Source organism: Drosophila mauritiana, chromosome 3R, assembly GCF_004382145.1.
Source record: "Drosophila mauritiana strain mau12 chromosome 3R, ASM438214v1, whole genome shotgun sequence".
Taxonomy (NCBI): domain Eukaryota; kingdom Metazoa; phylum Arthropoda; class Insecta; order Diptera; family Drosophilidae; genus Drosophila; species Drosophila mauritiana.
This window is the reverse complement of record NC_046670.1, coordinates 2,939,008-2,962,008: the sequence shown is the minus strand read 5'-3', so window position 1 is coordinate 2,962,008 and position 23,001 is coordinate 2,939,008. Positions and strand designations below refer to the sequence as shown.

The following is a 23,001-nucleotide window of genomic DNA, read 5'->3' as shown; positions in this document are numbered from 1 at the left end:
TTGATTGTGTGTCAGGAAATGCTCATAAATGACCTATTAAAAATGTGCATTTTGGAGAGATACAAAAAATAATTAATTCGAAATTTACAGAAGAACCATTCACCGCTTAGCAAAGTCCATCTCTAGAGCGACCATCGCGGGCAGTTCAGTATTTTTTCGCACCCGATTTTCGGCATTTTCCCGTTACTCCGCCTGCATTATGGCTGTACACAAATCGGACTTGTGGTCCAATCCAAATCGAATGGCATTCAATGCTCATCTGCGATTGTTGAAAGTTTAAAGAGACCGATCGGCGCACAACACAACGTCACCATGGGCAATAAGTCGTCGCTTTTCCTGCGGAACGAGGAAATCGCGCAAATCCAGGAGGAGACTGGCTGTGAGTATGATTTCTGGGCGGGATGTGTGATAACCTTGGGCCCTTTCAACCGGAGACTTTCAACGCGCCGTACCAAATCAAATACGCACTTGGATATAAATAAATTGGACCACGAGCAACGCAAATAACAACATCGCACTGGAGTGCTAAAAGCATTTCGGGTCCAAGACCATGGATTGCCAAAATGGATTCGCTTAGTTTCGATTCGTCATTTCTATAAAAATTCCCAATCTACGTACTATAAGTACGTGTTCTAAAAAAACTCCGTTGAAATTATGCAGAACTGCGTCTGAGTGATCTGTGCCCGCCTTATATAAGCCGTATATGCACAGATGGTTTCCAGCAAAAGCAATTTCCATTCCAAATGCACCTGCACTTCCTACATGACGTCATCGATAGCTATATATGTATTAGTCGGGGGTGGGTGGGGGCAAAAGTCGGCGCCTATCTTCGATACTGGCTGGCAATTATCTAGTGTCCGAGAGCGTGTAATTTCAATATTCCGGCCGCGATAAGCGCAATTGAAATTGCCACCGCATTGGAACTTGTATCCAATGTTCGACCAGCTAGTATCAGCTAGGATGATAAGGCGTTCGCTCTTATCAGCCAGATTTTATAGCAACTAATTCCGAATGGGCTTGGACTCATGGGCACACCGTAAATACATAGGTATCGTTCGGGTTTTCCATGGCAAAAGCAATTTATCTGAACAGTACAACAAATTGGAATTCTGTTCCTAGGCTGTAAACAAAAACAATTTAATTAAATGATTTAAATTGACGGACTGCTATTTTCATTTACATTTGAAAGTACGTGTTTTAGTACTAAATTATTTGTATTTAATTCGAATCAAATTATCAATTGGTTGGCAGATTAATTTATCCTCACTGTACTTTCCAGTCACCCCCAACCAAATTGAGCGACTTTACTCGCGCTTCACCTCCTTGGATCGCAATGATTGCGGAACCTTGTCCCGGGAGGATCTGATGCGGATACCGGAACTGGCCATTAATCCGCTGTGCGAGCGGATAGTGCACTCCTTCTTCGCTGAGAGCAACGACGATCGGGTGAACTTCCGGCAGTTCATGAACGTCCTGGCCCACTTTCGCCCGCTGAGGGATAACAAGCAGAGCAAGCTCAACAGCCGGGAGGAGAAGCTGAAGTTCGCCTTCAAGATGTACGATCTGGATGACGATGGCGTGATCAGCAGAGACGAGCTGCTGTCCATCCTGCACATGATGGTCGGGGCGAACATTAGCCAGGACCAGTTGGTCAGCATCGCGGAGAGGACGATTCTGGAGGCGGACCTGTGCTGCCAGGGCAAGATCTCGTTCGAAGACTTCTGCAAAGCTCTGGACCGCACCGACGTGGATCAGAAGATGTCCATACGGTTTCTCAACTAGGCTAGCTGGATGCGGGAATCACGAGGAAAGAGCGAGCTTCTTAGTCAGTGTGTACCAAATAGTTTAGGATGAAGTTAGTCGAGAGGCATTCCGGCGGGTTACTGAAACCTCTGATGATTAGATAGCAGTGGTTGCTATTCTTATTATACCAGTTGTGTTTTCCAAGTTTAGAAGTTTCAATTTAATGAATGAAAATGAAAGTGTCGCAAAGTTTTTTAAGCCTAAGTAGTTTGCCTAAAACTTATCCAAGATATTGCGTTCTAGTTAAACAAAAAATTCATTTGTTTTGATCACAGGTGCTAGAGAAATACAGAAAAATATAACCAATTGCTTGGTATCTAAAAGTTAAATGCATCCGGAAAGCGATCAAATATTTATGATAAAAATATAAATAAAGCTTTTGTTGTCTTGTATTACAAAAAAAAATATTTTTACAAATATTGTAGGTTTCAGGAACCCCTCGGATTTACTTGTATTAATAGTTGTTATGAAGAAAGAAAGAGATGCACATTTCTTTTTGTTAATACCTTGTTTTTATAATTACACACTCATTCCGCTCAACGTAAATTCTAATTCAGCTGCTTACGAATAAAAGCAACGCGGATTAACACACTAATTGTTGAACATAATTTGAATAGTTTATTGCGTTATCAGACGATCAATTGGAATAAGTGGTTGTATATTTGTAATTGCATTGCCTGGACCAATGATTCCAGGAGTCGTTCGCCTTCTTCGACTTCGCCAGGGAAGCAAGCGCCTGAAACTAGAGCCAGAGTCGATTTATGTGGTGGTGGACACAGCCAGCTTCTTGAGGTGCTCCATGAACAGCTGCAGCGAAACGTCATCCGTGAGCACTGGAGCCCCGCCATCCTGTCGAGATAATGTCCGGAAAATTAGTCATGCGATGGGTGGGGTGGGATCGTGCCAAGTGGGGAGGGAAGGAAATGAGAAAGGGTTAACAAGCACCGAGAAGGGACCAACACCAAAAGCCACTTATATATAAATCATGTGTGAAATTATTCAAAACAATATTAAAAAATGGGAACAGACAAAATCTTTGCTTAGATTAAACCGTGTGGGGTCGGGTCACCAAAGTGTTCACCTTTTACCTTATGTTGTTTCTATGATTTATTGCAAAATGCAAAACAGGTATGTATTTTGTAGCATGACAGCCAGTGCAACATAATAGTGGATACCTTATTTATATATCCAATTTGGACTTATAGCTTTCAAGAGCAAAGGACATATCCAATTTCCAAAGATTTCATACCCGCCCCTTAAATTTCAAATATCCACCTTTCCACCAGTTTAAAAGTTAAACAAAAATGTACTACCGTGACTTGACCAATGGGCGCCTGCGATTGACAAAGGAGCGGTAACGGATACAGGTACGGATTATACAATGAAACAAAACCAACATAAAACGAGATTGAGATTTCGATTGAGATTCAATTTTCGATGACGCCAAGTGGCGCGCTGCAAAGATCAATCAAATGTTGCCAGTTGATGGCACTGGCTGCGAGACTCACCTGCCCGTAGGCGTACATGTTGTTGTGCGTCTGCGAGGGATTGACCTTGGACAGCAGGAAGCGGGCCTGGGATCCGCCGTGCTCCGTATCGATGTAGCGCGGCATGGGGAAGCGCGTCTGGAGAATCTCTTGCGCGTCGTCCACCGGCGCTTGGAGCAGCTGCTTGAAGTTCTCATACTCGGGCATGTCCTGGTATTTGAGGGCTCGCCACTGGGCGATGGTCTCGCCGTGATAAATCAGAATCTGAAAGAACGTGTCCATCAGGAGGATGCGATCCGCCTGGATGGAAGCCGTATCGAGGAGGACCGGTTCTGGAGGGCCGTTGAACGAGTAGCTGTAGAGAATAGGCTGGATCATGATCAGCGATTGGGTGAGGTCCTCGCGCATTAGCATGTGTCGATAGAATGTGGTCTCGTCGGGCGAGTTGTTGAAGACCTGCAGGAACTGCGAGCGGCGCAGGTGGTACATGAATTGCGGGAATAGGCTGAAGTTTTGCGACAGCCTGAAGCTGTTGGGATCGTCCTTTGAGTACTCGCCGAACTTTTGGCACTGTAAAAGGAAAGCATTTACAATACTAATTAATTGGGCACGAGTAATTAAGCCAATCGAAAACTTACCAGACGAATCAACTGACGATCGACCCAGCGCAGAATGTCGGGTCCTTCGTCAGTCTCCGCACGATAGACGACCATACGGGCCATTAGAACTGCGGCAGCCTCCTGATCGAAGCCGGCGCTGATGTGGTGCACGTTCGAGGTGGCATCGGCCCAACTAAAAGAAACAGATTGAAACACGTAAGTAAACTATGGGCTGGTTCATGCGAACACATACTTTCTAGCCAGTGTGGTAACTCGGATTCGCCGCTGTCCACTTGGGTGCTGGTACTGCGTAATGAACTGTATGCAGCCACGCCCGCCCTGCGGAATGGGGGCTGCATGCTGGTTGACCACCTCAAAGAAGTAGGCTACGGTGGAGCTGGGATTCAGTGTGCACAGCTTCCACTGCACCGTGTTGCCCATGCCGATCTCCACATCCGACACCGACGGGCTCTTCACATTCAGCGACACACACGAGCCGATCCCACCGGAGATCTTTAGCTCGCGCGAGCACTTCACCTCCAGCGTGGCATTGAAGGCCATCTTCAAGTCGTTGCGACCATCACGTGCGAACACGCGTTGGAATGTCTGCTTGAAGAGCGATGAGTTGAACGAATCGCCCATGACCATGTGACCGCCAGTGGAGTTGCATAGCTGCTTCATCTCCAGCAGGCCGGTTTGATCCAGGGCACACGAGTATATGTCGACACTATGCCCGTTGGTGGCTGCCCGCAACGCCAAGGCATCATAGTGTTTGATAGCCTTCTTCATAAACCGCACGTTGTCCTTGTGGATGTCGTGATGCGAACGAATCGGGTGCTTCAGCTCGTCGTCGACCACCTGGCCGGGGCCCTGGGAGCAAGGGCCACCCACGAATGTCATGATGCGACCGCCCGTATTGGGGTAGGTGCACTCCAACAGGCCCACCGCAATAGAGAGAGCAGCGCCAGTGGAGCGCAGGTAACGCTTGCCCTGCGGCACCGGCCAAGGATCGCGCTGCAACTCGCTAAGCAGATCGCCCAGCGCGGCGTCGCACTGGCCGATCGGTTGCAGGAAGCGATGGGCGGGCGGCACAGGGGCCGCCGCTCCAGCCGGCTGGCCGGGCAGCTGATGCTGTTGCTGCGGCCCCGGAGCCGCTCCACGCCCGATTCCGAGCATGTCCTGCACCTGCTTGGCAGTCAGGTCCTTGGTGCCGCGAAACACGTAGCTCTTAGAGCAGCCCTCGGCGCCCAGCTCGTGCACCTGTATCATTTTTCCGAAGGTTATCAGACCCACGAGGGCGTTGGTTGGCAGCAGACTTAGCGACATTTGCAGCGAATCCTTCAGGGCGTCCAGCTCGTCCTCGTCCATGCAGGTGTCAACCAGGAAAATGAAGACGGGAGGCATGGTGGGGGCCCGCGTAATAGTATACTCAATAGTGCTGAATCCCGGAATCAGCTCCGCTGGTTGGTGCTGTTCGGAAATGGCAGCATATTGAGGGGGAAACTGGAAGAATGACTGTCATACACTGCCGCAGAGGGTCTAAAGATCACCATTGAGCTCACCGGATTGCGCTGAAAACAGAAGTTGCACACCCACAACTTGGCACGGTAGTCCACCTGGCACAGTGGATTCAGGATGGCCCTGCAGTTGCTGCGGGTGCACAAGACCGGCTCATACTGAATAGGCGGCAGGTCGGGGCGCTCCTTCAAAGGCTGGTAAAGACAAGCTAGGGGCACTACCAGCCGACTGGCTTCGATGCGACTTGAGGGCCACACATTCCACGTCAGACGCACTCCGTCGCGGTCCTCGTTCTGCTGGATGAACTCCTCGTAGGTGGTCATCGCCGCAACACTTAAATGTACTACTTAAATCGGAAAAACCTCTTTTAGACCTCTGCCAATTGGAAAAATCGGTCGGCCAGGCCACGTCACGGATTGACAGCGAGTCGTGACAACTTTCGTGCTGGCGACGGCCAAAATACTCACGCGTAAGTAAACAAATTCGCGAGATGAGTCTTTAAGAGGCTCTACAAATCAAAGCACTCACTCTAGAAACAATTTATACAAACGTACAAAACGTAGAAACCTAGCCTACGAACTATTACAGAATTTTTAGTGCAAACGTTGCAGGTCAGGGAAGACAGTTTTCAAGCGATACTATCGCAAGGGCGCGATGAAATGCATATTTTGAATAAGAGAATAAGAAGGGTGTAAATAAATATGTACAAAAAATTATAAATAAAACAAGGTAGTTATTGGTGAGGGATCGCCCATTATTTTCATTGTTCATTAATATATATTCAGTAATGATATTAACGAAAAATAGTGTTCCTTATCGTTTTTCTTATCGCCCCAACTAAATTTTAACATTAAGTTTTTACCCAATACCCCATCTATCGATTGCAATCGATGGCCAAACTATCGCACCGCGGAATGCATCCCTGGTGCAGCTGTTTACTCGGCGTTGTGTGTGTGTGCGTGTATTTTTTAGAGTTGAGTTGTTTCTAAGATGGCGACGAAAAAAACGCGTCTTCTTATGTGAAAAATGCAATCATAACAACTCGAGTTTTCTGCTAATAAATGTGCGCTAGTTTGGAACAGGACCATTGAAAAACAGTGCTAAGCGTGTGCCGAGTGTTTTGCATGTGAAAGTTTTGGTGCGGGAGCGTAGTGAAAATGGCCACAAATATGTATCGAGTCGGAGGTGAGAAAAATTTTCCCGTACTCGCTTTTCTATCATCTTTCGTTATCGGCGCCGCCGTTTCACGGTGTGCGTGTGCGCTTTTGCGTACGTGTGTGTGTGTCCAGTGTGTGCGTATGCGTGTGTGTTGTGTCTGAGGAGGCTTTCCTACAATAACGAAAGTGCATTTTAATTGCCGAAAACCCTTTAGTGGGAGTCCCGACGCACGTGTATGTGTGTGTGTTATCAATCTCAAGAACAATCCGTCGAAAAGGAGAGACCTTTTCTATTTTTTTTAAACTTCTTTGAAGAAGGGGGCACTGCTCTTGTGTCGCAGCTGCAGCAAGTGTTTTCGACGTGTTCCAACCGATAAGCATTAACTTATGCTCTGAGTGTATTAGTGTGTGTGTATTCTAGGGCTGGGGAACTGAATTGCATTTGCATTTGGATTTGGTTTTGCCGAATTGTGATCTCTCCAGCGTGTGTGTTTGTTTGACTGTGTGCGAAAGTGTATCTCACTTTGGGGCTGACCGCCCACCCGCTTTGTTGTGTTTTCATATGCTAATGAGCTTTTGAGCATCTCCCCCCACCTCACGCCTCACCCTCCTCACCCTGCTTTACGCACTTTTTGTTAGCCATCTCGCTCGCGCCCGAGCGGTGACGTTATTGTGTTGTCTTCACCTGATTTTTGCAAGTGTGTGGGTGTGTGTGCTCTTTCGAAATGCAAATAAGCTGGGTCGGATACGCAAGCTTTCAATTAACGGAATCAAAATAAATAATAATGGCATATATACTTGTCGAATTATCTGCTCTTTATCGCCGAGAACTTTTTGTCTCCATCGGCGTTTTTTGTTTGCCGTTTTTAATGGCCACGCACACAGTTACACACCTTCGGCGATGCTTTCTCGCTGCCTCCACACTTTCTTTTTCATCTCTCTCCATCTATCTACCCATCTATCTGTGTATCTGCATCCCAAAATGTAGCATAAATGCACACGGCGTTTGGATGTATGTACATACAGACAAACGGAATTTCTTTTATGTTTTTGTAATGGTCAACGACAGGTTCCGCTGCAGTTGTTGTAGTTATATAGTTATATGGATGGATAGCCCCATTTGTATTTAATTGCGCTTTAGCTGGTAGTGGTGGTCGCACTTAAGTGGATCGCGTGTATGGGTGTGTGTGTGCGCTTACCTGTGACGTATGAATGGAGTTGCAGTTCCCCCCTTCCATGCCCTTTTCCGACCCTCTTGCATCAGCCACCTCAAAAACTGTATTTTTTTCAGACTATGTTTACGTTGAGACAACGCCGAACAGTCCCTACTTAATACGACGCATCGAGGAGCTGAACAAAAACCAAACCGGCAATGTGGAAGCGAAGGTCATGTGCTTCTACCGCCGCCGGGATCTGCCCAATCCGCTCGTGCAATTGGCCGACAAACACCAACGTGAGTATAGAAACCCCGTTCCCCCGAAACCGCATCCATATCTTGCGTTACGTTTACCCTAAGTGTGTATATTTATTGTCAACAAAGTGAGGTTATGTTGCCAAGAGTCGTTGTCGTGGCCTTCAAACAAGTTAAAAGTTAAAACCTGACGACCAGATCTGCTAAGCACATGCCCACCACAAAACAAAAAAAAATGAACCCGCAAGGAGCTCCACTGTGAGCGATGTGTCAAGGCATGTGGAAAGCCAAGCCACCCACCGAACCACCCAGCCTCCCACAGTGCCACCCCACCCACAAACACCCCGCAACCCTAGTCAAACTTCCTGAGCAACAAGAACCGCAATGACAACAACTGTGAAGGCGGAGCGAAAACGGATTTCGTCCAGCATCCCGACTCATCCACATAAAAAGGCAGTGGAACCTTCATAACTCGAGCCACAAAAACTGGCAGTGGTACCACTCTACTTCGAACCAGAAGCACCTATTCCAGTAGGGTCATTTGAATTGTTCGTGTCGCAAATTAGAAATAGCATTAAAAAAATAGTCGAAAAATATGTTGGTCAAAGAAACTAGTTGTTTTGGGATCTGTTAATGAACATAAACACGCATCGTGGTGCGGAAATAGCCGGCGAATTATTAAGTTCAACCTTAAGCATACATATGTTAGGGTGTCAGTAATTTGAACGCCACCGGTTTGCTCTAATGATGCTCGACTGTAATGAGCTGGGCTGCACTGTACTACCCGTAATGCGGTTGTTGCTGTTTTCGGTTGCTGCTAGGCGGCGCCGACGTCAATGCGAATGTGATACTTGGTTCGGCTGTAGGTAGACTGGCTGTCTACCTCTGAAAAGCTGCCACACATACCCATACCCAACCCCAAACCCACTGACACTGCTGCTCTGTGTGCACGAAAATGTTCAAGTCAGAAGTTGGGATCTGGAGGGGATTGGAGTGGAGCAGGGTGTGGAGTGGTGGAGTGAAGCTATGGCGATGTGGCACACGCAGGGAGGCGCGCTTTGCATTCGTATATACATACACACAGCGCCTTCATCCACTGCCACTCCGCCGCTCCAAAAAACTCACAAAAACCATGCCCAATTGGGTTGAATTTTTGGCTTTGGCCACCCACTCGAATTCGATACGTGACCGTCGCGAAAATGCGTTTTCCGTGGGTCTGACCTCGCACGGCAACCCACCCCAATCCACCACCCCATCTACCTCCTGCACTCCCACAAGACCGACATGCGCCAACAATGCCCATTAACACAGCCCCTTTCGGCCCCAAAATCATCATCGGACCACTGTCATCTTGCTTTACTTTTTATTTATTTTATTCATTACGCTCCACGAGCCAGTTTTTTATTTGCGTGCGTCGCCTTTTCGCAGGCGAGTCGCTAATCAGGCGCTGAAAACTAGCGCAAAAATATACATTTGAGGCACAAGTGTGCCGCCATTCCAACCCCAAGCTACGGACTTGGTGCAAGTGTCTTTGAAAGGTGCTTTTCCGAACTCCAGATACACTTAAAATCCACTTAGATGCAATGATTACTATATTTTATATATACCAGGAAAATAGTGTTTTGTTGCTTAGAATGAAGTATCTAAGTATAAATATGAAGCTTACTATCTTAACATTATTATTATTATTTTAATTATTGTGAAATGTAACCAAATGTGGGATTACTGATAACCACTCTCAGCTGCTAATCACATTGTCAATAGCAGACCTTGAACTTAGCAGGGAAGTGGAAAGGGTATAGAATAACAGATACGCTCGAAAGGCAAACAAATCCCACAGCGGCGCACCCGCCCACTTGTGTGTCCTATCTATGGCCACCAAATAAAGCCCAAGCCTTTACCCTCCAACCACCACCCACCGCCATCCACCATCCCCCGCCCCCTTCTGGGTGCTCTCACTTCGTCTTCGAAACAAGCGCAAAATACAAATACACAAATACACGTACCCAGCTTCGGCTCTTTTCTGGGACTCCGGCGATGCACCCACGCCCCTTTGTCCGCCGAGGAGGCGTGGTGGTGCTGGCCGCCGCCCAACTCACCTTCCTCCCCTTCCGCCCTTTGCGAAATGCCAAGCGTACATTTTTTAATCAGCCCAGCGAACTTCCAGGAAATTCATGAGGGTTACTCTCGGATTTTGCAACCCACAAATTCCGGGAAAGCTTGGATGTATATTATATAGATAACGTTTAGATTCAAGTAGCGTCACTTTATTAACATAGGGACAGACATGTATGACTTTTCCTTGTATTAGTTTAAACATTTTCAATTGTATTCATATAGATAATATATTTAGGGTATAGGAAACGTTAGACAAATTGTAAAGCAACCAGAATTCTACTTTTTTGCTGAAAGGGTTCTTTGCTCGTCTTTTAAATTTGTGTATCCTAGGGAGTATTTTGGTCTGTTTGTCATATGTTTGGTGAGTCCTTATATGGTCGTCAAGCTTTTGAGCAGGATCAGAGTTGTTATTACCATACTCCATCCTTAGTACTTTCGCCAATGACAACGACTCTTAAAAGACATAACGTTCAGGTATCCCTTTAAAACTTGTTATCTAAAATGCTTTAACTTATAAACATAAACACTGTCGATGAACGCATTTCCCCAAAACGCACCAAATCATACTCCTAACCATCTTAAATCTAAAATAACGCATCATGTCAGTGGCCACCGCCGAGGACTCACCGTTGGCAACCAAGCTGAAGAAGACCTGGCTACGCACACCCGTAAGCGAGGAGCAGGCGGCGCAGGCTGTGCTCGATCCCTCAATAGGTACCATCTCCAGCTGATTACTCAAATACTATCTCTGCCATCTCCGTAGAACCGTAGCCCAGACTCAGACTTATAGCCCTCATTTTGTATGTTTTGCACTTTAAGTAGAGGTAGAGCACGATGGTAATTTCAGTAGTGTAGTAACCTATCTTAGTTGGTAATTCTTATTAATAGTTCTATTCTGGTTAATGTGATCATAATTTACTTTAAATTTCAACATACCTGATATGAAACACCTGTTAATTTGATTTGTAAGCTGACTTTGGCCAGCAATAAACTATTAAACATACCTTATTTTTATTATATTTAAATCGTATTTATTTTAAATGTTAACTCTAGCTTAAATAATCACTAACCATCTTAAAAATCCGAACCGAATGAACGAACCTAATGATTTGCTTGTTCTTTTAGCTGCCCTGGATGAGGAGCGCACCAGTCCGACGCAAACGTCCGGCGGAGGAGGCTCGGCCACCGGGAATTCCGGCAGCAACAGCAGCGGCACTTCCAACAACAACAGCAGCAGCACTGCCAGCGGAGGTGGAGCGGGTGGCGCCGGAGGTGCAGGAGGCGACGCGGAGAAGGGCGAAGCGTTGACCAGCAAGCAGCGCTATCAGATCAAGCACCGCGAGCTGTTTCTGTCACGCCAAGTCGAGTCGATACCCGCCACACAGATCCGAGGCAAGTGCTCGGTGACCCTGCTCAACGAGACGGAGTCCCTGCAGAGCTATCTTAATAAAGACGTAAGTTCCTTGTTGGTGGAAATTGGTCTAGGAAGATTCCATTCGCTTATATAATGTGCTATCCTTCGATTTAAACCCTGCTTAAATAGTAATTACTAATTGCTTTATAAAACCATCCACAGGACACATTCTTCTACTGTCTGGTGTTCGATCCAAATCAGAAGACGCTGCTCGCCGACAAGGGCGAGATTCGGGTCGGCAGTCGCTACCAGTGTGATATACCCGCCAAGCTCAAGGACACCGCCACCGACGACCGCAAGCTGGAGGAACTCGAATCGCTGGTGTGGACGCCGGAGCACAGTCTGACCGACCGCAAGATAGACCAGTTCTTGGTCGTCTCTCGCTCCATCGGCACCTTCGCCCGCGCCCTGGACTGCAGCAGTTCGGTGAAGCAGCCCTCGCTGCACATGTCCGCCGCGGCGGCCAGCAGGGACATCACACTGGTAAGAGATGATTGCAAATCTATGATGGGATCTGGCGTTTACTGGTGTTTACCTTTCAGTTTCACGCAATGAACATTCTGCACAAGCACGAGTACTCGATTGAAGAGTCCATGTCGTCGCTAGTTCCTTCCACTGGGCCTGTGCTCTGTCGCGATGAAATCGAGGACTGGAGCGCATCGGAGGCGAATCTTTTTGAAGAGGCGCTGGAAAAATATGGCAAAGACTTTAATGACATTCGACAAGATTTCGTAAGTGGCAATGCAAATTGATATTGATTCAAAAATAAAAATCATCCTTCCAGCTGCCTTGGAAAACGCTGAAACAAATCATCGAGTACTACTACATGTGGAAGACCACCGATCGCTACGTGCAGCAGAAGCGAGTGAAGGCCGTCGAGGCGGAGCTGAAGCTCAAGCAGGTCTACATACCGCAGTATAACAACAATGGCAAGGGGAACGGAACGTCTGTGAAGGCGGGCGGTGGCATCTATAATGGAACCACAAACGGGAGCACAGATCTCTCCAACAATGGGAAGCCATGCGAATCGTGCGGTACAACGAAATCATCACAGGTGAGCCACTGGGATTAAGTACGATTATTTAACGTTCTTACTATAATCGCCAATCCGTCCGCAGTGGAACTCGGTCAACAGTGGGCACAGTACGTGCCGCCTTTGCCTGAGCTGCTGGGAGTACTGGCGGAGGTACGGCAGTATGAAGTCGGCGACCAAGGGCGATGGTGGGGATGGCGACGCCAAGAAGAAGTCATCATCGGCAGCGTCGACGCCGACCGCCGCGTCAGCGGGTCTAGCTACAACGCCCACGGCTGTGGTGGACCTGAATGATGACGAGAAAATCAGTGATCTTACCAATCGTCAGTTGCACAGGTAGGTGCATGCTGAAAGAAAATAGGTCTAAACTAAAGTTGGCATTTATCAACTCTTCTGTCTCACTACACAGAATATTAGATTTTGTTTTTAAATACATCTTTTTCGTTTCTAGTTCATTTTAATTTTCAATTTTGTCAGTTTAGAGCGGCCTTTTCGTATACTTGCTTACATTTTATAAATGATAGGCTTAATTTTTACACAACTGTATACATATTTTATAAATGAAATTCCTATGGCAATGTAACATTCCCCTTTTGATACTTATTAAATTGAAGAAATGCCTGATTGCAGTGCAATTTCGAGATTAAACGAGTAAAACATGCTCTTTTCATTTGCTTTATTATTGGTTTATTATTGTGGACCAACGAGTGCTCATTCAATTCTCTCTTCCCACAGATGTTCTATTGTCAATTGCGGCAAGGAGTTCAAGCTTAAGACCCACCTGGCCCGCCACTATGCGCAAGCGCACGGCATCGCCATCAGCTCCGGATCGCCGCGGCCCATAATGAAGACGCGCACTGCCTTTTACTTGCACACCAATCCCATGACACGGGTGGCGCGTGCCATCTGCCGCAGCATCGTGAAGCCGAAGAAGGCGGCGCGACAGAGCGCGTACGCAATCAACGCCATGCTGGTGAAACAAGAATGTGAGTCTCAACCGCTTTGTTAATTGCAATGAGCCACGCTTATGTGAAATAATATGTTTCTTTTCTCTTAGTTACAAATCGTATTAGTGGAAAATCGCAGGCGGAGATCAAGAAGTTGCTTTTGCTGAAGCCCAAGGATCGGGGTAGTGTCACCAAGATTGCCAACCGCCTAGGTGCGCCGGGCAGCGGACCGCATGAATGGCTAGTACTGACGCCCAAGGACAAAATGCCGCTGCCGGCTGTCGTCTCGTTCCCCAAACCCCCGAAAGCGCCCGATGGCAGCTTGGTATATGACCGAGTGCCGAACAAGTCACCCGACGTCGTGGCCGTGCCGGCCGACAAGGAGCTCACAATAATTCCCACGCAAGCCACGTCGACGATACGGAAGCGGGCACACGAGGACCAGCAGTTGAATGGCACTGAAGGTAGGTCTTCCATTACATGTGTTTAAAATTTTCAAAAGAGTTAAAGAACACATTGATTATGGGTGTTTATATTGTGCTTAATTCTGACTAACCAAGTTTCTCCTCTTGCAGTTACTATAGTTCCCAGCGGACCTCCTGCCAAGCGGCCGAATAAGGATCCCATGCCCTCGCATTGTCCCAGTCCTGAGCAGTTTGCGGCCATGATGGCGGCATCTGGACAGCCGCTCTCCAGGCATCATGTGAGTAATACTTTTAATTTAGTTAATTTAATTATAATCTATTTATACATATTCGCCTTTTTAGCTCAATGGTAAACAGAAGATTGCGCAGATGGCCCGCGGTGGCAACGGACGCAAGCAGGTTATCAGTTGGATGGATGCACCGGACGATGTTTACTTTAGGGCTAACGATACACACAAGTGAGTAATCTGCAGCTTCAAGATCATTACATTTTCGGTTTTAATTTGAATATAATTTGCTTTCACCAGAAGCCGATGCTTGAAAGCTAGAATCGCCGTACTTTAACTAATATTCCTACAATATATCTTTTTACAGAAAAACGCGAAAAATACTCTCCGCCGTGGATCTGCGTCGCGCGGCGCGCAAACCATGGCGCACACTGCCCATCAAACCTGCGGCGCCCGAGCCGAGTAGCAGGCCCATTGAATCACAAATCGTAATACTGGACTGACCGTCGCCGGCGAGCACATTAACAGCATCAGCATCAGCAGCATCGGCAACCAAGTTGTTATCGTCTTCAGCAAGTAGGTTCGAGCAGCAGCATCCTCCATTTCCATACACCATGGATGCACTGCTCAACTAGGAGCACTCTCTGGTTTGACGGGCTTGCCATGTACATACCCCCGCAGCATAAGGCACACAGACGTGTGGACAGGCATTCGACTTAGAATCAGGATCAGTGTAGTTACAGCATCACTGTATGAACAGGACAACAGAACGCGATACCCGATAGCAACCACAAACCACTTTATTAGCGCTTAAATAGATGTCTTTTTAACAACAAATAGTAAGATAGTAAGTGTTAAGGTCTGTAGCAGCAGTAACAGAACGCGAGACAACAAAATATTTATAAATATTTTATATATTTTTTAAATTTAAAAAATCTCAACACACCGAATGCAAGCTGCACTTTCCGTGCCAGCTGCAACGCACGAAACTCAAATGTTCGTTAATTCGTTTAGTACACAACGCATTTGCAATGGTTTTTTTAATATACATTTGTGAATGTGTCAGTTCTGTCGAACTTTTAAATCGCGCTCTAAAGTTCCACTTTATTCCTTTATTTCCTAAACCTAGCTAAAACCAGATACGTAATTATGAAATTGAATGGCCTCCGTAAGTTTTAAATGTTTTTCTGTCCAAATTTGAATTGTAAGCCGAAAGATATACATATTTGAAATTGTTTGAGCGATTTGAATTAGGGAGTGGAGAAATTTAACATTGTTAATGAATAATGAATGTGGCGTGCAAAATTAAGTAATTAAAACCCAATAATTTGTGCTGTAACTAAAATCGAGAAGCGTCAACTACAAACAAACTGTACAGTAAAAACTAAAATTAAAAAGTTAATTTTCGAATAAAGCGTATTTTCATAATGTATGTAACAAACGACGAAAGTTCGGTCATTCAAAGAGCTATCCCACACACACGCCTGCGCACACCCCTCACCACCAACACCACCACCACCACCACCACCCCCACCCAAGCCCAAGCCGAAACCCACACATAGCATATTATTATTTACGCATATAATTAGTACGAGTCTAAGCCGCATATATGTATGTACATCCGATGTGTATGCTTACACGGAGATAACAAAGAATATCGTCTAGACTCTAGACTCTAGAGATAGAAGAGCAGCAGCAGGGCAAGCTGAATGCTGAATGCAGCAGCAGCACGCAGAGCATAAAGAGAAAACCAATAAGATTAAATGATTATGAAACGTTTCGATTGTAAGCCAACATACTTTAACTTAACGACCTAAGCAATTTTGTAAAATAAAAACACTTCAAATTAAACGATTAGTTAAGTCAGATAAGAGAACGAACGGATAGCAAGCTGCAACTATTGTCAAATTCTGGCCATGATCACAGCAGAAGCCGCCTAAAAGCCAAACCAAAACAAACCAGTCACCAGCCATTGATTTGACCATCCTTCCTTTCCACAAGAAAACACAAAATCCATTCTGTTCAACCGGAAGGCGGCGACTTCAAGCAGCAAGAAAAAACAAAACAGCAATAACAAACAAACAAACAGAGAGACAAGCAACAGAAGCAAATCAAACAGAGCTATATACATAATTATATACCTATATATATATATTATATACAGATATACAGTATAACAGTACATACATGGCGCATTGGTTAAGAACAGTACGCATAATCCTTTTTACAGAGCAAGAAACTGACGAAGACGACGACGTGACGGCCAGACAAGCAACCGAAAAAGTTTTCCAAATAAAGTTTTAAAACTAAACATTTTTCCTAAAAATATGCAAACATTTAAGGATTTTATTTACTTGGATCTCTAAAAAATAGTTAACAACTCGCCGCTACTATTCAATGTAGCTAGCAATGCAGAGGGAGGCATTGGTTCCTCCAAAGCCGAAGGAATTCTTGAGGGCAACGCGTCGCTTCTGGTCCGCCGACCATTCAGTGGCTTTCGTGACCACATTGACGTCCACATCGAGGTGCTCAATGTTGATGGAGGGCGGCAGCGTGTTATCCGCGCAGGCGAGCACCACAAAGAGCGCTTCCAGGTTGCCGGAGGAGCCCAGCAGGTGGCCATGTGCTCCCTTGGTGGAGGAGACCCTCAACTGCGGAGTGTGCGCTCCGAAAACACGACCTATAGCGTGTGACTCAATGCGATCCCCGGTGGGCGTGGAGGTTGCGTGGGCATTTACATAGGTAACATCCTCTGGTGCAATTCCAGCATCCTGTATGGCCCGCTTCATGGCAAGAGTGGCTCCGGCACCGTCATCGCTGGGCGACGTTATGTGATAGGCATCTCCGGACAAGCCGTAGCCCAGAATCTCGGCTAGAATGGGAGCTCCCCGAGCGCGGGCGTGCTCCAGTTCCTCTAGCAAGAGCACAGCTGCGCCCTCTCCCATCACAAAGCCATCCCGGGATTTGTCAAATGGTCTGGACGCAACCGACGGATTATCGTTGAATGCGGTGCTCAGAGCCCGCAGTCTGCAAAATCCAGCGATGGAGAGGGGATCTATGCAGGCCTCACCACTCCCCGCCAGCATCACGTCGGCATCTCCGCTGCGGATGAAACGCATGGCATCGCCCAGGGCATGGGCACCTGTGGCGCAGGCCGTGGACACCGAGTGGTTCGGTCCTCTTAAGCCATGTCGCATGCTGATGTGACCACACGCCATGCTGGGCAGCAGCCTGGGCACGAAAAAGGGGCTAACTCTGTTGTAGCCTCGTTGCAGCTGGTTCCAGGCGCCATAGACCTCTGCCAGGTCGAACATGCCCATGCCCACGCACACTCCGAACCGCTCAAGCTCCTCCTCGCTCAATTGCTTGGGGCACAACTTTCCGGTGGCCAAGGCCTCCTCAGCCGCCAATACGGCAAACTGGGTGGCGGGGCTCATCAGCTTAATGTCCGACTTGGTCAGGTGCTGGTCCAGATGTAGCTTTTCCCTCGGGATTTGAGCCGCAACCTGGCAGGGCAAGCCCTTGAACTCCGCACTCAGCCGAGAGATTGCCGACTCGCCGGCCAGTATGCGTCGCCACGAATCCGGTCCATTGTTGCCCAGCGGAGTGACTGCGCCACTACCCGTGACCACCACTCTGCGGCGCCCAGATTGCGTGGATAAGCTGCGGGTTTGCCTTACCAAAATAGTGCACTTTCCTAAAACTCGCATTTCGTTTACATGATCACGTAAGTGAGACCGGCTAGCCGTTAAAAAATACCAAGCACACTTCGAAAATATACTAAGATTCAACTTTTTTTAATATACCAAAAGGACCCATTAAAAAAAAAAACATTTCATGCAATATATAAATAAATAAGAAATCATTTTGTCGAATAATCAAAATATCTTTGTTGACCAACAAATTATACATTTTAAGAATACTGTCTATTGAAACATATTGTGTTCAACTAGTTTTGTCGTATGACACTATTATTATGCATTTGTTAATAGAGCTTACCGTTGAAAACCTGAATTGAATAAAACAATAGATTTTGATAATTGCTGCTTCCTTAACACAAATTAAATTCAATTGATCATTTTACCAGATATTGTAAACATTAAATTAAGTTAGCTTTTTGGCTTTCTAATAGGTGACTACCCCTACTAAATCCAGCAAGATGCGCACTGAGCTTGAGATCCCCTTACATAATTCTGGGTTGGATCATGAATTTCGCCGGCAAAGTGGTCCTAATTACGGGAGCAAGCTCCGGAATTGGAGCTGCAACCGCCATTAAGTTTGCCAAGTACGGCGCCTGTCTGGCCCTCAATGGACGCAATGTGGAGAACCTGAAGAAGGTAGCCGCGGAGTGCAACAAGGTGAGCCAATCGCAGCCGGCCCTGGTGGTGGGCGACATTGCCAAGGAGGCGGACACCCAGAGGATCTGGTCGGAAACGTTGCAGCAGTACGGCAAATTGGACGTGCTGGTCAACAATGCCGGAATCATCGAGACGGGCACCATCGAGACCACTAGCCTGGAGCAGTACGACCGCGTGATGAACACCAACCTGAGGGCGATCTACCAACTGACTATGCTGGCCACCCCCGAGCTGATCAAGACCAAGGGCAACATCGTGAACGTGTCCAGTGTCAATGGGATTCGCTCCTTCTCCGGCGTCCTGGCCTACAACATATCAAAAATGGGCGTGGATCAATTCACCCGCTGCGTGGCCTTGGAGCTGGCTGCCAAGGGTGTGCGCGTGAACTGCGTGAATCCCGGCGTAACGGTCACCAACCTGCATGCCCGCGGCGGCATGGATGCGGAGACGTACAAAAAGTTCCTGGAACACTCCAAGACCACCCACGCCTTGGGTCGTCCTGGAGATGTGAAGGAGGTGGCTGCGGCCATTGCCTTCCTGGCCAGCGATGAGGCCAGCTTCAGCACTGGAGTCAGCCTGCCAGTAGACGGCGGTCGCCATGCCATGTGCCCACGCTGAGTCCACAGGACATGGAACTTTTAGTCTCCTCTGCATGGATTCTTCCATGCGTAAATGCATTTAATCCGATTTTTTAATTGTTATTTTGATTTACCTATTGTTTTAATTGTGTACATAAAACTGATTGCCATTTATTTAGTCGTCTATGTTCAGGACTAAACTAGTTTCCCAAAAATTAACTTTAGAATAAAGTAATATTCTAGAAAATGATTTGGATTATAAGTAACCACTAACTAGGATTTAAAGATATCTCTTTCTCTCAGTTAATTTGTGATTTTGAGAATTTTATTCGACATATTTGAGCTCCTTATTTCAAACTTTTGTTTAGTTAGTAACTAACTGTTGCTTTTATATATTTGTTAATTATTTAGTAAGAAGAACTAAGATCACATCCTTGGTGATCAGGGTTATATTTCCTCGATAAGTCATCTACACATGTACGTACATACGAATGTAGTTTGGATTTTCACTTGAAAATTCGATTCGATGGGCAGCAAGGGCAAGGCTGGTCTGGACTTCTCCGGCAAGGTGGTGCTTATCACGGGCGCAGCCTCCGGGATCGGGGCCGCCGCGGCGGAGATGTTCTCCAAGCTGGGCGCCTGCCTGGCCCTGGTGGATCGGGAGGAGGAGGGCCTCATATGCGTGATGAAACGCTGTATGAAGACGGGCTCCGAGCCGTACGGCATAGCCGGAGATCTGCTCAAGCTGCCGGAGATCGAATGCATTGCGCGGAAGACCACGGAGCGCTACGAGGGCAAGCTGGATGTGCTGGTAAATGGGGCAGGCATCATGCCCACGGGAACGCTGCAGAGCACGGAACTGGCCTGCTTCACCCACGTGATGGAGGCAAATGTGCGGTCCGGGTTCTATCTGACCAAGTTGCTGTTGCCCCAGTTGCTGCAGTGTAAGGGCAGCATTGTCAACGTGTCCAGCGTCTGCGGACTGCGCGCTTTTCCCAATCTGGTGGCCTACAACATGTCCAAGGCGGCGGTGGACCAGTTCACCCGCTCCCTTGCCCTGGATCTGGGTCCCCAGGGTGTCCGGGTGAATGCGGTCAATCCGGGTGTAATTCGCACCAATCTGCAAAAGGCGGGGGGCATGGACGAGCAGAGCTACGCCGAATTTCTGGAGCACTCGAAGAAGACCCATGCCCTGGGCCGGATTGGGGAGCCGAAGGAGGTGGCGGCCGCCATTTGCTTCCTGGCCAGCGAGCTGGCAAGCTTCGTGACCGGCGTGACCCTTCCTGTGGACGGTGGCAAGCAGGTCATGTGTCCGCGCTAGTCCCTTCTAGGATATTCTATCTGATCATCTGATCCTGTCCAGACGAATGTCTTTCCTTTTTGCCTTGTTTCCCGCCGATTAAGTCCATTACTACGAAATTGAACATTTTAAGTATCAAATTAAAACCTGCGTGCGTTGACAAGAGTTGTGGATTTGCTAAATATTAAAAACGAAGTTGGCTTTATTAATTACTAGCAAACTGTTATATTTACATAGAATCATATCCTTGAAAAGAAAGTATTTAAAATACATGAGGTAAGCGCGCTACTTTAATTATATTCATTTTGGACTTTAATAGTTTTTAAAATACTTGCCACCAAAAGTTTGGTGGCAGATAAATGCATTATGGATAAAGAACTCAGTTCTTATCTGGGGCACATGGCATGGCGACCTCCGTCCACGGGCAGGCTGATACCGGTGCTGAAACTGGCCTCATCGCTGGCCAGGAATGCAATGGCCGCAGCTACCTCCTTGACTTCGCCGGGCCGACCCAGGGCATGGGTGACCTTGGCGTGTTCGAGGAACTTGGCGTATGCTTCCTCGTCCAATCCACCTCGACGCTGGAGCTCGGTGATGATCACGCCGGGATTTACGGAGTTCACACGCACACCCTTGGGAGCCAGCTCCAGGGCCACGCACCTGGTGAACTGGTCCACCGCAGCTTTGGAAACATTGTATGCCAAGACTCCGGGAAAGGAACGGATGCCGTTCACACTGGACACGTTCACAACGTTGCCCTTGGTCTTGATTAGCTCCGGAGTGACCAGGTGGGTCAGCTGGTAGAGCGACCGCACGTTTGTGTTCATAACGCGGTCGAATTGCTCCAGGCTGGTGTTCTCGATGCTGCCCAGCTCCAAGATTCCGGCGTTGTTCACCAGCACGTCGATGCGACCGTGCTTGGCCAACGTGGCGGATACGATGCCCTGGACGTCCGACTCACTGTTCATGTCCGCCGCCACCTGAAGTGCTGGCGCTCCTCCAGCCTTCACTATCTGCTCTGCGGTCTCTTTGAGCTTCTCCACATTTCTGCCGACGATGGTGAGGAGGCCTCCCAGTTTGGCCAAGAGCACCGAAGTACCTGCTCCAATTCCCGAACTGGCACCGGTCACGATGATAACTTTATCCTTGAAACTGGGCATGTTGAGGCGATCCACTCGACGGCTGAACTGATAGTGATTGGTGACATTGAAGCCTCGACCCAGAAGTCAACAATTCCCGGGCTGCAATCCGATTACACTATCGATAGGCTGGAACCTTCCAACCTACAAATTTCAGCGGTTGTGAAATTCAAATAAAGTTAACTGGAGTCGCGCTCGGCTGGTGTTAATTAAACTGTTAATTTGTTATTCTATACAAATACCATACATATACTATGTATGTATGTATATTAATAAATATATAAGAGTATGTATGGTCAGTTTTTATTTTTAAAGTGATCATTTTTTAGACAGAGGGTGTGAGAGTTTTTTACAATACATTCAGCTATTTAAGATCCCAAAACAAGATAATAATAGATTATAGATATTTTAGCAATATATTATTTTATTATGAGAAGAAAAATCCAAGAAAAACATATCTTAACTGGGCACTTTTAATGTATTGTGTCGTATTTTAGTCGTGTTCTTTAAATTAACTACTGAAAATGAGACGCTAAATTCGATAAATGCCACCGGGCGAATGATTTCTCTCCATTTGCTCATCCGCATCTTATCGCGGGCACATGGCGTGGCGACCTCCGTCGACGGGCAGACTGATTCCCGTGGTAAAGCTGGCCTGATCGCTGGCCAGAAAGGCAATCGCGGCCGCCACCTCCTTTACATCGCCAGGACGACCCAAGGCATGGGTTATCTTGCAGTGCTCGAGGAACTTGGCATAGGTCTCCTCGTCCATGCCGCCACGCTTGTGAATGTCGGTCACAATCACGCCGGGATTCACGGCGTTTACGCGGACTCCTTTGGGGGCCAGTTCCAGGGCCACGCAGGCCGTGAACTGGTCCACCGCTGCCTTAGACACATTGTAGGCCAGGACACCAGGAAAGGCGCGCAGTCCACAGACACTGGATACGTTAACGATATTGCCCTTGGTCTTGACCAGCTCCGGAGTGGCCAGAATGGTTAGTTGGTACAGGGAACGCACATTGGTGTTCATCAGGCGATCGAATTGCTCTAGGCTGGTGGCTTCAATGGAGCCTGTCTCCAAGATGCCCGCATTGTTTACAAGCACATCGATGCGGCCGTGCTTGGCCAGAGTGGCGTCCACAATCTGCTGTACCTCCGCCTCCTTGGTCATGTCCGCCTGCAGTTCCAAGGGCGAGGCTCCTCCGGCCGCCACAATGTTGTCGGCCGTCTCCTTTAGCTTCTCTACGTTGCGACCCACGATGACCAGGAGCCCTCCGAGTTTGGCCAAGTGGACGGCGGCACTTGCTCCGATGCCGGAGCTGGCGCCGGTCACAATAATCACTTTGTCCTTGAAGGATGACATCGTTTGGTGTTTGGGTTACGCTAAGCGAAGTTCGATCACTGGAAACGATAGACAGATCTAAGAAGAAGCGCAGTTCCAGCTGGCGAGTGATAGCTTTTCCATATCAGCTGTGCCGGAAAAGCTT

General features: G+C 47.5%; 8 protein-coding genes across 13 annotated transcripts; 4 read left to right on the top strand and 4 right to left on the bottom strand.

Moving 5' to 3' along the window:
• The first annotated feature begins 196 nt into the window (after nt 1-196).
• On the top strand, nt 197-2,306 carry LOC117145440 (calcineurin B homologous protein 1). The gene is made up of 2 exons (XM_033311097.1): nt 197-379; nt 1,280-2,306. Exons 1-2 carry the CDS (start codon nt 313-315, stop codon nt 1,780-1,782), a joined length of 570 nt encoding a protein of 189 aa, XP_033166988.1. The 5' UTR covers nt 197-312; the 3' UTR covers nt 1,783-2,306.
• A 95-nt stretch (nt 2,307-2,401) lies between these two features.
• Nucleotides 2,402-6,034, bottom strand: LOC117145436 (protein transport protein Sec23A). 4 transcript variants are annotated; one of them, XM_033311089.1, is made up of 7 exons: nt 5,875-6,034; nt 5,452-5,753; nt 4,143-5,392; nt 3,929-4,082; nt 3,312-3,860; nt 3,117-3,137; nt 2,563-2,652 (listed from the first exon to the last, which is right to left on the bottom strand). In XM_033311089.1, the coding sequence occupies exons 2-7, from the start codon at nt 5,728-5,730 to the stop codon at nt 2,563-2,565; spliced, it is 2,343 nt and encodes a 780-aa protein (XP_033166980.1). In that variant the 5' UTR covers nt 5,731-5,753; nt 5,875-6,034. The 4 variants fall into 4 exon arrangements, with proteins under 4 accessions (XP_033166981.1, XP_033166982.1, XP_033166980.1 ...); XM_033311088.1 differs by having other exon boundaries at nt 5,452-5,750; XM_033311090.1 differs by lacking the exon at nt 5,875-6,034 and having other exon boundaries at nt 2,402-2,652; nt 5,452-5,730.
• Nucleotides 6,035-6,370: 336 nt separating this feature from the next.
• On the top strand, nt 6,371-15,990 carry LOC117142519 (metastasis-associated protein MTA3). 3 transcript variants are annotated; one of them, XM_033306559.1, is made up of 13 exons: nt 6,371-6,592; nt 7,856-8,017; nt 10,700-10,807; nt 11,219-11,547; nt 11,670-11,990; nt 12,050-12,238; nt 12,292-12,561; nt 12,626-12,876; nt 13,276-13,526; nt 13,598-13,951; nt 14,063-14,190; nt 14,255-14,370; nt 14,507-15,990. In XM_033306559.1, exons 1-13 carry the CDS (start codon nt 6,565-6,567, stop codon nt 14,640-14,642), a joined length of 2,643 nt encoding a protein of 880 aa, XP_033162450.1. In that variant the 5' UTR covers nt 6,371-6,564; the 3' UTR covers nt 14,643-15,990. The 3 variants fall into 3 exon arrangements, with proteins under 3 accessions (XP_033162450.1, XP_033162453.1, XP_033162451.1); XM_033306562.1 differs by lacking the exon at nt 10,700-10,807; XM_033306560.1 differs by lacking the exons at nt 6,371-6,592; nt 10,700-10,807 and having other exon boundaries at nt 7,786-8,017.
• Nucleotides 15,991-16,465: 475 nt separating this feature from the next.
• Nucleotides 16,466-17,875, bottom strand: LOC117142520 (3-oxoacyl-[acyl-carrier-protein] synthase, mitochondrial). The gene has a single exon (XM_033306563.1). The coding sequence runs from the start codon at nt 17,847-17,849 to the stop codon at nt 16,530-16,532; it is 1,320 nt and encodes a 439-aa protein (XP_033162454.1). The 5' UTR covers nt 17,850-17,875; the 3' UTR covers nt 16,466-16,529.
• A 416-nt stretch (nt 17,876-18,291) lies between these two features.
• Nucleotides 18,292-19,249, top strand: LOC117144452 (glucose 1-dehydrogenase). Its single transcript, XM_033309608.1, has one exon. It carries the CDS (start codon nt 18,345-18,347, stop codon nt 19,113-19,115), a length of 771 nt encoding a protein of 256 aa, XP_033165499.1. The 5' UTR covers nt 18,292-18,344; the 3' UTR covers nt 19,116-19,249.
• A 264-nt stretch (nt 19,250-19,513) lies between these two features.
• Nucleotides 19,514-20,614, top strand: LOC117144450 (uncharacterized oxidoreductase TM_0325). Its single transcript, XM_033309606.1, has one exon. The coding sequence runs from the start codon at nt 19,602-19,604 to the stop codon at nt 20,394-20,396; it is 795 nt and encodes a 264-aa protein (XP_033165497.1). The 5' UTR covers nt 19,514-19,601; the 3' UTR covers nt 20,397-20,614.
• On the bottom strand, nt 20,577-21,598 carry LOC117144451 (cyclopentanol dehydrogenase). Its single transcript, XM_033309607.1, has one exon. It carries the CDS (start codon nt 21,533-21,535, stop codon nt 20,762-20,764), a length of 774 nt encoding a protein of 257 aa, XP_033165498.1. The 5' UTR covers nt 21,536-21,598; the 3' UTR covers nt 20,577-20,761.
• A 320-nt stretch (nt 21,599-21,918) lies between these two features.
• Nucleotides 21,919-22,940, bottom strand: LOC117144708 (uncharacterized oxidoreductase TM_0325). Its single transcript, XM_033310048.1, has one exon. It carries the CDS (start codon nt 22,875-22,877, stop codon nt 22,104-22,106), a length of 774 nt encoding a protein of 257 aa, XP_033165939.1. The 5' UTR covers nt 22,878-22,940; the 3' UTR covers nt 21,919-22,103.
• Between the last annotated feature and the right edge of the window lie 61 nt (nt 22,941-23,001).

What these genes read in the sequence shown, in the direction of transcription:
- LOC117145440 (XM_033311097.1), top strand. Translation starts at nt 313, where the DNA reads ATGGGCAATAAGTCGTCGCTTTTCCTGCGGAACGAGGAAATCGCGCAA. An exon ending in AATCCAGGAGGAGACTGGCT is followed by an intron (nt 380 to 1,279) that starts GTGAGTATGATT and finishes TGTACTTTCCAG; the next exon opens with TCACCCCCAACCAAATTGAG.
- LOC117145436 (XM_033311089.1), bottom strand. Translation starts at nt 5,730, where the DNA reads ATGACCACCTACGAGGAGTTCATCCAGCAGAACGAGGACCGCGACGGA. An exon ending in TCTGTTTTCAGCGCAATCCG is followed by an intron (nt 5,393 to 5,451) that starts GTGAGCTCAATG and finishes TCATTCTTCCAG; the next exon opens with TTTCCCCCTCAATATGCTGC. An exon ending in CGCCCATTGGTCAAGTCACG is followed by an intron (nt 2,653 to 3,116) that starts GTAGTACATTTT and finishes TTATCTCGACAG; the next exon opens with GATGGCGGGGCTCCAGTGCT.
- LOC117142519 (XM_033306559.1), top strand. Translation starts at nt 6,565, where the DNA reads ATGGCCACAAATATGTATCGAGTCGGAG. An exon ending in ATTGGCCGACAAACACCAAC is followed by an intron (nt 8,018 to 10,699) that starts GTGAGTATAGAA and finishes GCATCATGTCAG; the next exon opens with TGGCCACCGCCGAGGACTCA. An exon ending in GCAGTTGAATGGCACTGAAG is followed by an intron (nt 13,952 to 14,062) that starts GTAGGTCTTCCA and finishes CTCCTCTTGCAG; the next exon opens with TTACTATAGTTCCCAGCGGA.
- LOC117142520 (XM_033306563.1), bottom strand. Translation starts at nt 17,849, where the DNA reads ATGCGAGTTTTAGGAAAGTGCACTATTTTGGTAAGGCAAACCCGCAGC.
- LOC117144452 (XM_033309608.1), top strand. Translation starts at nt 18,345, where the DNA reads ATGAATTTCGCCGGCAAAGTGGTCCTAATTACGGGAGCAAGCTCCGGA.
- LOC117144450 (XM_033309606.1), top strand. Translation starts at nt 19,602, where the DNA reads ATGGGCAGCAAGGGCAAGGCTGGTCTGGACTTCTCCGGCAAGGTGGTG.
- LOC117144451 (XM_033309607.1), bottom strand. Translation starts at nt 21,535, where the DNA reads ATGCCCAGTTTCAAGGATAAAGTTATCATCGTGACCGGTGCCAGTTCG.
- LOC117144708 (XM_033310048.1), bottom strand. Translation starts at nt 22,877, where the DNA reads ATGTCATCCTTCAAGGACAAAGTGATTATTGTGACCGGCGCCAGCTCC.